Below are 15,961 nucleotides of genomic sequence, written 5' to 3'. Positions count from 1 at the left end.
TGGTATGTCAAGCCTGTGATAGTACATTTGCATTACAGGAAAAGGACTATGGATAAGAGATTATATACAGTCTCCAATTACTAAACCAGGTAGTGAATGTGGATAGGCCAGATAAGTCAGGAAATTCTACTGTGCCGTCTGTTTTTGTACTTCTGTTTTGACTATATCTTCGACTTTATTTTTCCTATGTCATATTGTATTGTGTAACGTTAGGAAAATGGTGATAGTAACATTTGCCAAATAACATATATTCTAAAAGATCAGTATAACAAAAATACACACAAATTAGCTTGTTTCTCTGGTTTTTCTATAACAATACAGAGGTTGCATTGTACAAACAGAAGGATGGTTTTCTGCAGTTTGCATATAATTATACATCTTTCATACCTGGAGAGTGATGTTAGCTTGAGTGTTGGCCTTGTACGGTGGAATTTGAAGATAGGATTCTCTTTTCACAAAGTTCACACTGACCAGTTTCTCACATTTATCACCCTGGTAATCTGGCAGGCACTGGCACATGGGCTCATTACCCTTCACAATACACTCAGCCCCATTTTGACACTCAAAGTTGTCACATGGACTGGTACGAGGCAAAACCATCGGCTGAGAAAAGTCACAAAGTAGTCCACTGAAAGCAAAGCAGTACAATGTCAAGTTAGATCAAATCTGATAATGATAACTAGACAAACAAATATGATTAATAATACATTTTGAACTGGATCTGTACTAAAGTTATCAGTTGCACAAATATAGATGTTAACACAGAAGCAATAATCAACATTAACTACTTGTTCCACTGTAAGAAGAGATCACTATTAATTCATAAGTGCTACTGAACAATTTTAATAGCCTAGCATAAACTAGTAACCTGAATTTACCATTACTTAAAATCCTGTAGGCAATGCATACCACTCAACCTGTTAGCATAGGAATGATGGACAAAGCTAAAAATAACGGGGGGGGGGGGGGGCTCAGAAATCAGGCACACATGTTAAATATTCCTGTTCATGCATTTTCCTGATGGATACAAAGTCTGAAACTTAAATGTCTGTCATAATTTAGCGACTTCTATCTTCAGTGATGTGCCAGAAAATCACACATTTTATGAGTACCAGACGAAAAATATGAGGCAAAAATCTGGGCACTATTGCAAAATTCTGGACAATTGAGAGATATGTACCCTGAGCTCAGAATGATTTTGAAACTAGTGCTGTGCACTCGGAGAGAAAAAGAGTACATGAATTCATTAGCATGATACACAGGAAAAAACACACAGAGAAAGAAAGAAATGAAAAAGCCTGTGAAGCTGCTGTAATTCCAGTGGTGACCACAAGATAGCAGTCTCTGCGTTTTGAAACAATTACGAAACCTAATCTAACCATGCTGATGCATTCATGTCACTGTGGTCATGCATTAGTTTCTGCTGCTACTGACTGTATTTCAGTTCCAGCATTGGGTTATGAACTTCTTGTCTAAACAGTTCTTGGACCACTACACCCATTTCACAGTAGTTAGTAATATGAATAACATGTTTATTATATTTATCACAAGACAAATCTTTGCCTTGTCAAGTCCTAAAAGCCTAGTGATGAATAAAGAGGTATGACATGCTAACAAGCACCTATCATATTTCTGTCTGTGTTGTGAAAATATGTCCCTTAAGTACCTTTTTTTTTAAAAAAAAAAACATCAGCTCACAACTCGTGCAGATTTCCCGCAAATACAATGAGAGAAATTACAGTCAGTGACTGCTTTCATATTGCAAGAGAGAATACCCTAGATTAAAAGGCTGGCAGTTATCAGAATGACAGTAAACACAATGCACTGTGTTTCTCAGTAAGCATAATTATACTGCTAAATCACATGAACGCAAAGGGACTGCACTTTAAGAAGGCAGATGGTAGCAAAATGGAAGACTGTCTAAAGCAGCATATACAACGAAAACATTTAGAAACATAATTTTCTCAAGACATCATGGGAGATATGCACATTTCTGATAAAAAGCATAATTCAGTAAAATGGCTCAAGAAGGCAGAATGAATTATGGTCTTTAGCAATGTACTGAACTAGTAAATAATCAAGAAACTATGTCAAAAAGCAACAGGAACAACTGGAAATGGCATCACAAAGGTGATAAGACACTGTCTGATAAAAATATACAGCATTAAACAAAGTGCAAAAATATATACTTCAAGACTCAAAAGAGGTGACAAGGAAGGTTACAAGGGAAATGATTGCTTATAAGAACTTACTAAGGAGAAACAGAGCAAAGAATACCAGACAAAATGGAACAAGTAAGGAAGCTGTTTAGAATAACAAAGGAGCTTCCAAACTACAAAATAAAACTGGTTGTGATACTGTTTGCCAAAATATTTTTCCTATGTTTGCCATTTTTTCAAACTTATCTAACTAAAAGAATATTTTGTGAAAAAAAACTGCAAGGGGGGATGCGACACTATATCTCTGCCCCTAGCTTGGCTCCCTATCAGACGATCGAAATGCCATTTCCGCAAATACGAAATGATCGACACGTATCGCGCAAACTACATAAATGCCGAACGTCCAAAACAGCGAAATCCAAATTGTCGAAGTGTTTTGGTTGGTCCATCTGCAGTATAGCTCCGTAACTTAAGTGTGCAATAGGTATGCACCTTAGGGTAGGGTGCGGTTTAAGGTAAGTGTATAGATAGGTAGTGGATGTAAGATTTAGTGTCATGTTAGAAGAAGTTTTTTTTAATTGTATTTGTATTTATGTGTATTATTTATTTTGTTAGGGTATATCTTCGTAGGGGAAGTGTGCAGTAGTTACGGACCTTAGGGTTAGGGAGGGGTTAAGGATAGTGCATAGATTTTGTGTATGTGGGGTTTAGTGTAGCGCTAGAAGTTAGGTTTTGGTGCTTTACTTTAGGGTTAGGAGTAGGGTTTGGTTAGTGTATGTATGTGGTTTATTTATTTTGTTTGGGTAGGTAGTATGTAGCAGGTGGAGGGGTTGGCCGACTATGACCGTTCGATGTTTTAAATTTAGCGGTTTAGTGCATTCGGTCTATTCGCGGTTTGATTAATACGTGTCACTCTTTTAGTATTCGCTGAAATGGATTTTTGCGAAACTGATATAGACCCCCCTTAGCTTAATTGCAACCACCTCTGAGTTTGTTGCACCTCTAGGGAAAACAATAATTTCCTGTGTTAGACAAGCTCATAAAAACAAACATTATTCAATGAGCTTTATTCAATTAAATATTGCTTATAGAAAATCAGTACCTTTATTTCTGGTAAGAATAACATAATTTGTGTACATAAATTGAGTGATCCCGCTCTCTACTTACCTCAGGCCCAGAGGAACTAGCTAATTGCCCATAAGTTTCATCCAAAGGACAATGGCTGAACATTGTTTAGTTGATGCATCTATAATTTTGGGAAAAAATAATGCCCTATGCACTGGCCCTATTCTACAACTCCATCCAAGCCACCAATTTTCAGTCGTCTGAACAAAGACAAGAAAAAGGCAAATTCCAACAGGGACCTCCTCACATGATGTATCCTACCCTGCCTTCCTTCCTGTCTGAGGCCACTTCCAGTCCTTTCAGTGTCATTGGCACAGCAGGAAGAACACTGACCTTTGGTGCAGAAAGCTGTGGATGCTGTTCCCATACCAGGTATATCAATGACTGACAATGCAGTGCAGCAAAAGTTGGTGTTCTCCTGGATGCGCCATCATTTGAATGAGATGGTAAAAAGATGCCCTATCTGCTTGAGTTGGTGGTAACTCAGGGGGATACAAAAGATCTCATGGCACCTATCAAAAAGAGTAGAGGAAAGTCCTCAAAGGTCAGGCCAAATTTCCTCTAACAGTATAAATGCCACTTCAGGTCTCCCATAAAAAGAGGCTACTAGCCTAGTGGGATTAACCTGATCAACAAAGGATAAATAAAAAAAGTAAATGCATACTCTAGGAAGAGCTGCACCAGGGCACCTAATTACACCCCTTCCGTGGAAAGAAAAGTTGGTTATTTAAATCATGTTAACCAAGTACATGTGTTTACTAAATACATTTCAGCTACAAGGTGGGAATGCAGCAAAATATAGCATGATATGAATATAAAAATTGTAAACAGAATTCAAATTACCATATTATTTAACTTACCACACAAAAGAAGAATGCACTAAATCATGGCAGAGTATCATTTACAAATTACTACATGTAGTATCCAGGATAGCTGGAACCAAGCAAGACATATAAAGAGCATATCTATCAGTGTGAATTAACAGACTTATGCTGCAATCTGTATGGGTATTTCATTATCCAGGAACAACCAACATCAAGAACAGGAATATATAGTCAGGCACTGCAAGAGGTATTGTGATGATACGTTTACCTAACCCCCACCCCCACCACCACATACACATGCGCACACTCACAATTACACACTCCACCTTGAGGAAGATGATCTAGTGGTCTGGTTTCACTCCTTCCTCTCATCTTTAGATATAACTGTCTGACAATAAAAACTTAACCTCCATTAACATGGGTATGCAATAGAGTAGCAAGGGTGGGGTGAAGGGGTAGTTCCCTTGGGGGCAAAGTGTTAGAGGGTACAAATGTGAGCACTGAAATACTAGTACTAACAGTGGAAGTGGTTGTACTGTGTTTAGGTCTGAAGCCATGCTGAGATGCATATAGGAGATTATTGCTTAGAAGATAGTCGAAGAGTCGTCTGTGTATGCATTTTTCAAGAATCTTGGTTATGGGAGGGAGGAAGGCAATTGGCCTGTAGTTTGACAACTCAGTAGAGGAGCCACCTTTGCGAACAAGGAGGATATGAGAGACTTTCCAGAGTTTGGAGATGTACTGCTCAGCAATGGAATGGTTAATTAGCAGAGATACAGGGTAGGAGATGGCATTTGCTGCTAGCTTTAGAAATTCATTGTGGAGTTAGTTATCTGCAAGGGAGGAGGGCTTAAATTTGGAAAGCTGTTTTTTGATGGTATTAGTTTGAATTGGTTTGATTGAAAAGGAACTGAGGGTTCTAATTCATTAGGAATATATAGGGGGGTCTTGCTGCTGTTTTTTTACTAGGCGGAGTGTAGAGTTGATAAGTGTGAATTAAACTGCGAGGCAATGTTATCTGTGAAATTTGTTGTGGTAGGAGCTGGGGTTGTGATCGGTCCTGGTTTTAGTAGTTGTTTGATGGCTTTCCAAAATTTCTGGGGATTGTTTTGCTGTTTTTTTGCATTGTTTAGCTTTTTTGTCGTACCTGATTTGTTTTTTGGCAAGGTTATGTAATTTACAGTAGGTAAGAAGGGAGTCTTGATTTTTGGTCTTGTGGTATAGGGACCATCCTCTGTCTGTCTGTCTGTTTGAGGAGCTGCTTGGTGTTATTGGTAAGCCATGGTATGTGCTTGGAGTTAGAACGTGTCCTTCTAAGGGGAGCTAGATTGTTTAGGATATTGAGAAATTTGTCATTGAAATACTGAATAGCCGAGTCAAGGTGCAGATATTTTAAAGGGGACCTACCCTCAAGTCAACTTATAGGTCAATTTATAACTGAGTGCAATCACTCTGTAGCCAGAATAAAGCAAATAACAAACAGATGCAAGCAAAACAGGTTTACTGTCATATCCTGAGACTAAATACTTGGCATATGCAGTATAGTCTACTGGTCAAGCAAAAGGAAGCAGTGGCCAACTTAGTAAGGGGTCCTACTATTTCACAGAGCAGGCATGTGTTTAACTGATTAAAGTTAATACCCGTCAAGGTTCTTCATGATAACTATGCTTACATGAAACAATAACAAAGTCTCAGTAAACCTGTATGTAGATGTAGTGACTGTATGCTATGAAACAATGACAAAGTTTCAGTAAACTTGTATGTAAATGTAGTGAGCACAGTCTATGAAACAATGACAAACTTAGTAAACACGTATGTAGATGTGGTGACCGCAGGCTGTGAAACAATGGCAAAGTCTCAGTAAACGTGTATGTAGATTATGAAGAGCTGATGGGGGTGTTGACAGACTACCATGGAAGCCATTGCACCCCTCTGCTTCCTACAGTGTTCTGTTCTCTTGAATAAAGCTAAAGGAGGCATGGCTTTGAGTGTAATGAAAACAATCAACCAGTCTGTTTACCACAATTTCAGAATCTCAGTCCATCTGAAGTCCTTTTTTTCTTTTTTTGTTCTTAAGTCAAAGAGCTGAGGGGTGTGTACCAACTGGCTTCCTATAGTGAGCTTTTTCCTTTTTAACTTTTTTTGCTCTTTTGTTGAAGAGCCGGGGGTCCTGACTTTGACTGTAAGGAAGTTGATGGATCAGTTGACTTCCTACAGTCTCAGTCTTTTTTTTGTTTTGTTTACCCTTCTATTGAACAGATAAGTGTGGCATGGATTTCACTGTAAGAAAGCTGATGGACCAATCTTCTTGTAACAGTCAGAGCCCTCCCAAAGTTGTTTTTTTTTTATTTTACTCTTCATTTGGAAGAGCTTGGGGGGGGCAGATTTCTCTGTAAGGAAGATGATGGACAAGTTGGCTTTCAACAACCATGGCAGATCTCCATTTGTTGTTTTGCTCTTCAGTTAGAGTTGAAGGTGGAGAACACTTGCATGACCGGCACTGGGGGCTAGATGAGAGCTATGGCTCTGTGGGTGTGTGACCCATTACAACAGGTGTGGAAATCTATATTTTTTCACATAAATGCATGCACATTTGTATTCTTTCTCTGATTACCTTGTGTTGTTGTCAAAATTATTATTACTGTAACCAGTGCCCCTCCTCACAGAAGCACACCAAAATGCACGCATTACTAAAATAGTCCGAAGCTGTAAACATTTTGGTAGAGTCACCATTGTGCCTTTAAGCTTCCATTTAATTAAATGCAATTCATAACGATGAGTTTACCAAACTTATATATTATTATTGTCCCTGATAGTTATGAAACATTCTTTAAATCATGTAAGACATGCCCAAGGCATCAGATTTTGCTTTTCAGTACACAGTGGTGAGTTACATATCAGCATGTCATACCAGTTAATAATTGCATAATTGTAGAATATGACTTAAATTATACCTGTATCCTTCAGGACAGACACACACATATCCATTTGTTGTGTCTTTGCACTGAGCACCGTTTTTACACTTGTGTTCCTGGCAGTCATCATAATCAATGTCACAGTGTTCACCCACATAGCCAGGTGTGCATTCACATCTGTAAAATGAGACAATTACCAATGCCATTATGTCAATTAAATGGTTAGAGCAATCTACTGCCTAGAACACTGCTTGCATGAGACGTCAGACAATAACACGGAAAGCATTACTATGAAACATTGATGTCCATATGTTGTATACATTGACTACATATTTGGCTAAGTATAAGATTACATTGTTGTATAACTGGAATTTGCTTTTCTGCTGATTGCATATAATTATAGATTAGATAGTAACTCAACTTCCCATTTCCCTTCTGACGGTCCAAGCCCAGACTGATGTTGTGAAGTGGGATTAATTATTTGATGGTGGGAAAATTTAGTGACATATCCCTGAAATATTTCAGTGAGCATGCTAAGCTGAGTAGCCATGACTGTGTAGATTTCACCTATCTGCTCAAAAAGGTTTGATATGCTACATTAATTAGATATTATCATGAATACTATTTCCGCTTAGCATCTGTTGTAATTAAAATCATGCTGGAAAACTACTTTGCACACCACTGGTTTTATAAAATGAAATATTAACTGTTACAACCCCTTAAAACTGAATGCATCTACAGAACTATACACGCATGAGCCACAAATCAACGTGTTACTAACTCCAACTCAGTTGTTTATTAATATGTGTATCACATTCTTCCTACTGGTGCATAATAGAAAGTGTTTACATCTTTTGCTAAACAAACTGTGATCATACATAACAGTCAATAAATCAATACCTAATATAAAACAAACTCAAAGTCACAGTATACAGCTGTCCATGAGATTCCTTCAAAACAGAGGCAGGAACAGGGAATTATTTGGATGATCTAGCTTAAGAAGCTATGGAAGGCTGTGTAGTGATGAACTCTTTAATATTACTGATGAATGAACATGATATGCTAGTGATGATTATTTTCTTATTAAGAACATTTATAATGGGGTACTGCAAGGACATTTGTCACATCTTATGAAGGAACTCAAGATGTAACATTTACGTCCTGAAGTATGCAGTATTGCCAGTGCTCAGTAATATAATCTGCAGTAACACAGAATGCATCTCAATTAGCATTACTGAGTTTCATTTCACATAGACCCAGATGTAACATAATTTAAATACGGAGCCTGTATTTTACATTTGATAATAAGGTAGCATGTTAGAAAGCCCAGTTACAGCTATAAACCTGTGGTGAAAATGCACATTTCACAAACTGACACTGCACATACTAATTGCAAAAATAAATGAAAGCAAGTGGAGCTATAACAGCAGTGTGGGCACAGCTTGCACAATGTGGCATGGACTTGCAGCCTGAAAGTAATCTCCAGTGTTCTTCACTTTTATTGTCACAAATGGTCTCAGGAAATGTATTCCATTTTTGGTGTTGTGAAAAAAGTATTAGTGTAGAGAAAGAGGATAAAGTAAAGCGCAGAAAAACTGAAAAAAACAAAACAAAAAAAAACCAAATGCAAAATACTGAACCACACTTACATCTAGTGAGAAAGGTCATTTGAAGAAAAATCAGGTTACCTCATTTAATGGAGTCATTTCTTATAACCGGATCTCACTACAATATTTATGACATAAATCAGAACATATTTTCATAGTTGTAGAAGAATAATGTCACACCTGAGGACAGAAGCCTATTTTAAGCAGCGCTTAACTTTTCATTTGTCTGTTTATTGAACAAGTAGGGTCACAATAAGAAATATTAAAAATGTGGGACTCAGATCAGATAGGTTACAGTGTGTTGTAAGGCTGGTGTACCTCCTACAGTGATGTACCATGAAGTGGTGCAGCTCCACAATGGGCTGTCTCTGTGGCCTACCACAAATGCTAATGAGGCATTCTTTGGGAGAGCCCTCTGCTAATTAGCCATGTGCTGTTCCCCTGAAAATTCTTGTGGTAAAGCATTTGTGCAGCTGAGTGGTTCAGAAAATTGACCAGATGCATAAGTTGCCTTGGCTAGCTCTGTTAACGACCATGGCTGAAGGCTTACATTCACCAATTACTTGTGTGTGTGTGTTGGTGAATGAATCTGTGAGTGCAATCAATTGGGGGGATGTGTGTGTGTTTGTGTATGTACATGTGTATTCATGAATGTGTGAATGTGTTTGTATGGGGGTAACATTCCTCCATACTCCCCTAAACTTAAGAGCAAATCCTACAATTTTTGGGTGGGGGGGGGCAACAGACACCTAGGATACCCTTAAAAGATAAAAGAACAAAGTTTTGCACATGAAAGATGTGGTGCATGGGGAACACTAGACACCAGGGATACTCTTACAAAGATAAAGCAAAGCTTTACAGCATGAAAGACAAGGAACGGTGGGGGGTAAAATACCAAGGATTCTATTTATATTGTGCCTTAAATGCTGTTAATAATATTCAAGTCCTGTAATGTCAGCCTTCACAAACAGCTTTTTATATCCCTGAGTCACTAGACACCAGAAATCTTCTTACATATTACCTTAAGTCTTGGACAAAAATTAAAGTAAAAGGGTGGGGGTGGGGGGGTTAGATCTGTCACCTTCAACATACATCAATGTCCATAGCAGAAAACTAGTCTTGTGTACCACCACTAGACACAAGCAACATTTTTAACATACTATCTTAAATTTAAAAAAAAAGTGCAAAAACCCAGCTATGCACAACTCCGATAAACCAAGTGCAGCAAACAGCCAAAAAATGTATAAACACAGTCCACAAAAGTGTTGCACTAGGAATGACACAGGCAGGTAAAACCTGTTGCAGTTTATTCCACAAGTAAGCAAGGATAAGCACTTTCACAGAAAATAAAAACTGCTTCAATAGATCCACCATATTCAAAACAGAAGTAGCTTAAATACTACATACCCACCAATCATGAGTCAGATTAACTTACACACCCTTTTTTTTTAAAGGTACAGATACATACAACCAAAAACACATTATAAAAAGCATTCATGTATAACAAAAACATTTAAAATATTCACCTAAACAACCTGCATGCTTTCAATACAGGTTTGAGAGGGACATTCTCATTTAGCCCCAACCTTTTATGTGCTTGCATCCTAAAAATCCACTCAAGTTCCATAGTTTCTGTACGATTCCTGATGTCACCCATTCTCAGAGTTTCGAAAACACTATCAATAACCTTAAACTTAAACTTACGCTCAGCTCCCTTCTTCACTATGTGTTTCACTAGAGCATTTGACATGTACTTAATATTAACGGAATAAAGATGTTCCCTTATATGCTCCTTAAACTTCTGATTGCTCTTCCCCACATAAAATGAGGAATATGTGACACAGTGTGCTAAATAAATAACATCTTTAATGTCACAACTGAAATCTCCTGCCATTATCAGGGTTCACAAAACATTATCTGTCTCAATATATGTGCAATATTTACACCCTCCACATGGAAATGTGCCATTTCTTTCTATTCCAACTCTATTCTCCTTAGCACTATCAGGATAGCAAAGAAGCCTCTTAAGATTCTTTCTATTTTTGAGCACAAAAGCAGGTTCATCACCCACAATAGTCCTCATCCTCTCGTCCGTTAACAGGACCAGCCAATGCTTCTTAATAACAGCAGTAACATCATTCGCTTTACTGCAATATGTCATTGGGAAGCTGAAGCATCTAAATGGTTCCTCTTTCTGTTCTAAATTCTCATCCCTATATCTCCTACAGAAGTATGGTCACCCTCTATCAGATCTAAGGTGGCAACTAACATTTAGTCCAACTTCAACTTCCCTGCTCTTATATCCCCTCTCCTTAAAATTGTGTTCTAAAACAGCCAATTCATCCTGAAACCCAGAATCTTGAGCATTGTCTGATGCTCGCATGCCCTGTCCCTTAATGATATTGCAAAATACATATGAAGGATGCATACTGGTTCTATGTAGGAGGGAGTTCCTATAACACTCCTTCCTATATAACATGGTGTCAAATGTCATATCTGGTAATCTAACAACCTTCATGCCCAGGAACTCTATCTCACCGGATGAATATTTGATCAAAAATTTCAAAAAAGAAGTTGTGCTATGTACATAATCCATGAAACATAGTAGCTCCTCTTCATCTCCCAACCACAGCATATAAATGTCATCAACAAACCTATTATATAGGCTAACATACTTAAAGAATCTATTTTTTCCATTCAACACATGATCATTCTCCCATTGGGCCATGACCATATTGGTATAGCTATTGGCACAAGATGTGCCCATAGCTATGCCTGAGGTCTGAACATAATAGGCTCCATCAAAAAGCAAAACATTATTTTCAAGAATTACCTCAAGAAAGAGGCAAATCAAATCAATCAATTTACTATAGTACCCACTATGTTGCTTTAGGTATTTTTCAATCAATTCTATGCCATCACTATTAGAGATGTCAGTAAAGAGTGAATTCACATCCATGGTGACCATTAAACATTGTGGTGTTAAATACCATCATGTACATGTTCATATAGAATCCCAAAAAACTGTTTGGACTCTCTCAGCACTACTGTGAAACCATCCAGCACTGGTTTCAATAACTTCTCAACAAAGATAGAAAAGGGCTCCATCTCCCACCCACCACCCGCTACTATGGGTCTATAGGGGGGGTGTTTGGAGTGCTTGTGTAGCTTAGGTAACCCGTGAAAGGTAGGCACACAGGGATGTTCAATAGTCAGGTAAGTAGCTAAATCTGCTGAAATAGATTCACCCATAAAACAATCTTGTATAACACGATGTACTTGAGAAATCATGTGTTGGATTTCTCCTGATGTAATCTTAACATATACAGTAACATCACTCAACATGGTAGAAACAGAATTAAAATAAAAACCCTACCCATGACTATGATAGAGCCCCCGCCCTTACTTGTGGGGCGAATAACAATACCATCATCTGTACATAGTCTAAACAGAGCTATACGCTCATCCTGGGACAAATTATTAAAAATATGAAATCCACCATGTGAATCCGAGATCTGTTGTAAATCATCCTCACATAGTCTCATAAAAGCTTCCACCAAAGGGTGGTTTGGTGGTACAAACATGCTTGGTGTTTTAAAAACAGAATCGATCCGATTATTCCCATTACCATCATTATAAATCAATTTCAGCATCAAATTCCTCCCAAAAACCCTTAAGTCAACAACAGTACCTGCCACATCAGCTTTACCAGCAGGTGTAAATGATAGTCCCCTGTTCAGCACAGAGTTCTCAGAGTCCGATAACATTCTATGTGAGATATTATATATCAAGGGCTCTGAACAGTTTGTCACATCTTTTTTTATGGTTTTGTTGCCACCCATGTCTATTGGTTGTTTACGTTTTCTTCTGCCTTGATTCTGTTGGCCCAACGACTGATTGGTCCCATGCTGAAATGGAAGTGGTAGGCAGGAAAAAAATGCTTTAAGGGGGCCAAGACTGTTCTCAGTATTCTTAAAGCCCTCATAATTTGTTTTATGTCTGACAACTGGTTCCTTAATTATTTCAGTATCATCACCCCTTGGGGTCTTATAAACAGAACCATTAGAAGACCCAACCACAGACTCAGCCCCTTCATTAGTAATAACCACAGGGCTAACTACACCATTATTATCAATGGTGGATGCTTGCACAGAATTTCTACATGTATTATTAACATTAGACTCACTTGGCCTACTAGATTTCCTGGGCCAATAAAACATATTGCCCTGGTTAAAATCGTTAGTGTCACAATCTAGAGTCTTTTTCTTTTGTATGAGAAGTCTCTTTCATATAATACTATATTATCAATCAATTCATTCAGCATTACATCAGCCAGTTCGGTATCGGCTAAGTTATATAGCTCATTTTGCTGTATTTTAATTTTATTCACCAGCTCATTCTCCATTGGTTTAAAAAAGTCTATTAGAAGTTTAAGATAACTCAAACTTAGTTCCAAGTTGAACTTCTGCCACCTCACTAACAATTTGGGATAAACATCCTCGTATGTGGGCATTTTTAAAATCCTCAGTCAAAAAAAAGTTACAAGTTCAGGTGGTCAAAGGGAAGTTTCAAACCTTACACTCTTGGAAAAGAAAGTAGCTTGAGAAGTCAGAACCACAGTCCTTTACATTGAACAAGTTGGCTTGTGTTAAGGTGTATTTTTTATACTATAAGAAGAATGAAACTGTAATGGCTGGCATTATTCACTTACCTCAAAGGTTGGTGAGTTATGAGGGAAAGACTACATATTAGAGGTTTTAAAAAGAAAGTTTTCCATTTTACAGATAGTCTAGCAATGCTGTTCTTTTTTACTACTTATGTTCCCCCTTTTCCATGTCTTTCACATTGCAAAAAAATAAAATTGCATTAAATTGCATCTCCTCAGGATACACAACAGAAATATCCAGATAGATACACATCATATGAACACCTTCTAATTTTATATACTAAAGCCCTGGATTGCAATACCACTAAACACTGAACACTGACATTTATTTGCAAATATTCTTGATTAAAAATATTGTGGAAATACTGGCCATAGATCACAGGATGTAAAATGAACCATGTTGGTGTATTAGAATATGATAGCCGAATGAATGAAGATAAAAGACTGAGTGGTTTAGGAAGGTATACTTAGCTCTGTTGATAAGAAATGGATGGCTGTTAGGAGTGAGGGAAGAGAGGGCAGGTGTGTGAGGAGCATGGAAGGAAGATAAGTTTAAATATTCTAAGCAGGACTCAAGTGAGAGATGGCATAGGGAAATCACTTTTGAAAGGAAAAATACAGACAAAGAAGAATAGACAAGGTGGGGGTAAGTCTAAAAGAGTTGACAAGTCAGGGACAGTCCCATCTCTTGATATATCTTTTTCGATGCAGTAGTGGAGGTCATTTGGATGGCAAATGGATTGAAAAAAAAAGCTTATTTTTCCTTCTATCTCAGCTATAACAAGCTGTATAAAATTGGCAGTTGTATTTTTTTCATATGAAAAAAGGTATAAAACCTATACTTTTTTCAGTAAAAGTGCAGCATGCTTTGAAAACTGGAACTGACTCAGGTATAAACACACACACACACACACACACACACACACACACACACACACACACACACACACACACACACACACACACACACACACACACACACAGTCAGGCTAGCAGAACTTCAAGCACCTTAGAAAGTTGCTTTGTCTCATAAACCCTTAGTTAAGTTAACATAGCCTTAATTAAGTTAGAACTTTCTGGTTATCTATACAGCCTTTCTTTGCAGATGTTATTTGGATGCTTTTTGACTCAGTAGAGGTGAAGAGAAGAAAACTGGCATTTGCCTGAAAGGACAGTGCTAAATGAACATTTCCCATTGTTTCCTCATTCCATTTTTATTTTGTGTGAAATATTCATTATACTTTAGGGAGAGTGAACAATGAAGAAATCATTTCCCAACCTTCAGAGGAGAAGACAGAGAGCATGCTGCTCTGAACTCTTCAACTCCTACAATAATTTTTGCTGGTGAGTAGTGGCCACAAGATAGATTGTAGTTATCTTTGGTTAGATTATAGTTATCTTCATTTAGATTATAGTTATCGTCCGTTAGTGATGGTAGCAGTAGGACCAGCTAGTTGATATATTCTACAAATGCTAAGTGTCTTTTCAATACATTTTACTTTATATTTCATATAATGGTAATTACTCAAAACTAGTGATTCATTAATTTTGTTATCTGCCTTTTGAATATAGACTGCTTATTTTAAGTGTGTACTGGATTTGTGTCCTTGGTGTGCCAGAATTGCCTGGCTGTTGGGAGCATGTTATCATATTAACAATAAGAATGTACTGGGAGTTACTGAGAAGTTTGTGTGTGTGTGTGTGTGTGTGTGTGTGTGTGTGTGTGTGTGTGTGTGTGTGTGTGTGTGTGTGTGTGCAATCGTTTTAGCAAAGCTACATGGCAGCTGTGAAACACACTGGGTTGAGAGGGAGGTTATGAAATCCTGGGAAGGCATTTGCTATATTTTTGCTCGTTACCAGTACTCTGTGAACTTTAATTGTGTGTGAAAGGGACTGGTCAACACCCACAGTAGTAGTGCTCATTTGCCATATGATCTGAAGGCTGCTGAGTTCCTATGGATTGTTGTTAGGGGTAGAGTTTTTAGGGTCTATATTATATGTTCGAAGTTTCAAAACTTCAAATGTCATATAATTGAACTTATATGACAGAAGTTTTAAAACTATGCACATATAAAAAAAAATTACTTTAATGCTGTAAGCAGGGGGCAAGCCCCCCTGCACCCCCACACCCTGCGCTACTTAAATATACCAACATGGAGACCACACTGCAGTGAATCATAGGGAAATATTCCCTAAGACGATCTCACTTCACTGAAGTGCGGTCTCAAAGTTGGTATATTTAAGTAGTGGGGGGTGTAGGGGGGCTAGCCCCTCTGCTTACAGCATTCAGGTAAGTTTCTTTTCTTTTCTTTTTTTTTTTTTTTAATATATGTTCAAAGTTTTAAAACTTCGGTCATAATAAGTTCGATTATATGACGTTCGAAGTTTTGAAACTTTGAACATATAATATAGACCCGAGTTTTTAGGGCCATCATTCACACCAGCAGGCAGATGAGAAAGGAATGCAATACTTCAGGCATCATTTATTTGTTTTCCTATAAAACAGGCAGGCATGTCAAAGCACAAAGTACAAAAAAGAAAGTACAGGGTACACAACAGGGATTCCCAGATCTAGGATGATTTATAGTAAGAAGGATAAGTCATAGACTATAGTAGATAACATGGTGCTTGTGAGATATTGAGGAAGAAGAAATGAGATACAGTC

The 15,961-nt window shown here is 37.7% G+C and overlaps 1 protein-coding gene across 7 annotated transcripts in view; it reads right to left on the bottom strand.

Annotated features, from left to right (window-relative positions):
• SLIT2 (slit guidance ligand 2) overlaps positions 1-15,961 on the bottom strand; it is a 1,414,056-nt gene that overhangs the window by 60,524 nt on the left and 1,337,571 nt on the right. For all 7 annotated transcript variants that reach the window (XM_044062070.1, XM_044062072.1, XM_044062071.1 and 4 more), the window contains 2 exons: positions 7,063-7,200; positions 388-628 (listed from right to left, as the gene is read on the bottom strand). In XM_044062070.1, coding sequence (XP_043918005.1) covers positions 388-628; positions 7,063-7,200 — 379 coding nt within the window. The remainder of the gene's footprint in view (positions 1-387; positions 629-7,062; positions 7,201-15,961) is intronic.

This window comes from Protopterus annectens, chromosome 2.part1, assembly GCF_019279795.1.
Source record: "Protopterus annectens isolate FY-2018-M chromosome 2.part1, PAN1.0, whole genome shotgun sequence".
Lineage (NCBI taxonomy): Eukaryota > Metazoa > Chordata > Ceratodontiformes > Protopteridae > Protopterus > Protopterus annectens.
This window is presented reverse-complemented; position numbering and strand designations above follow the sequence as displayed.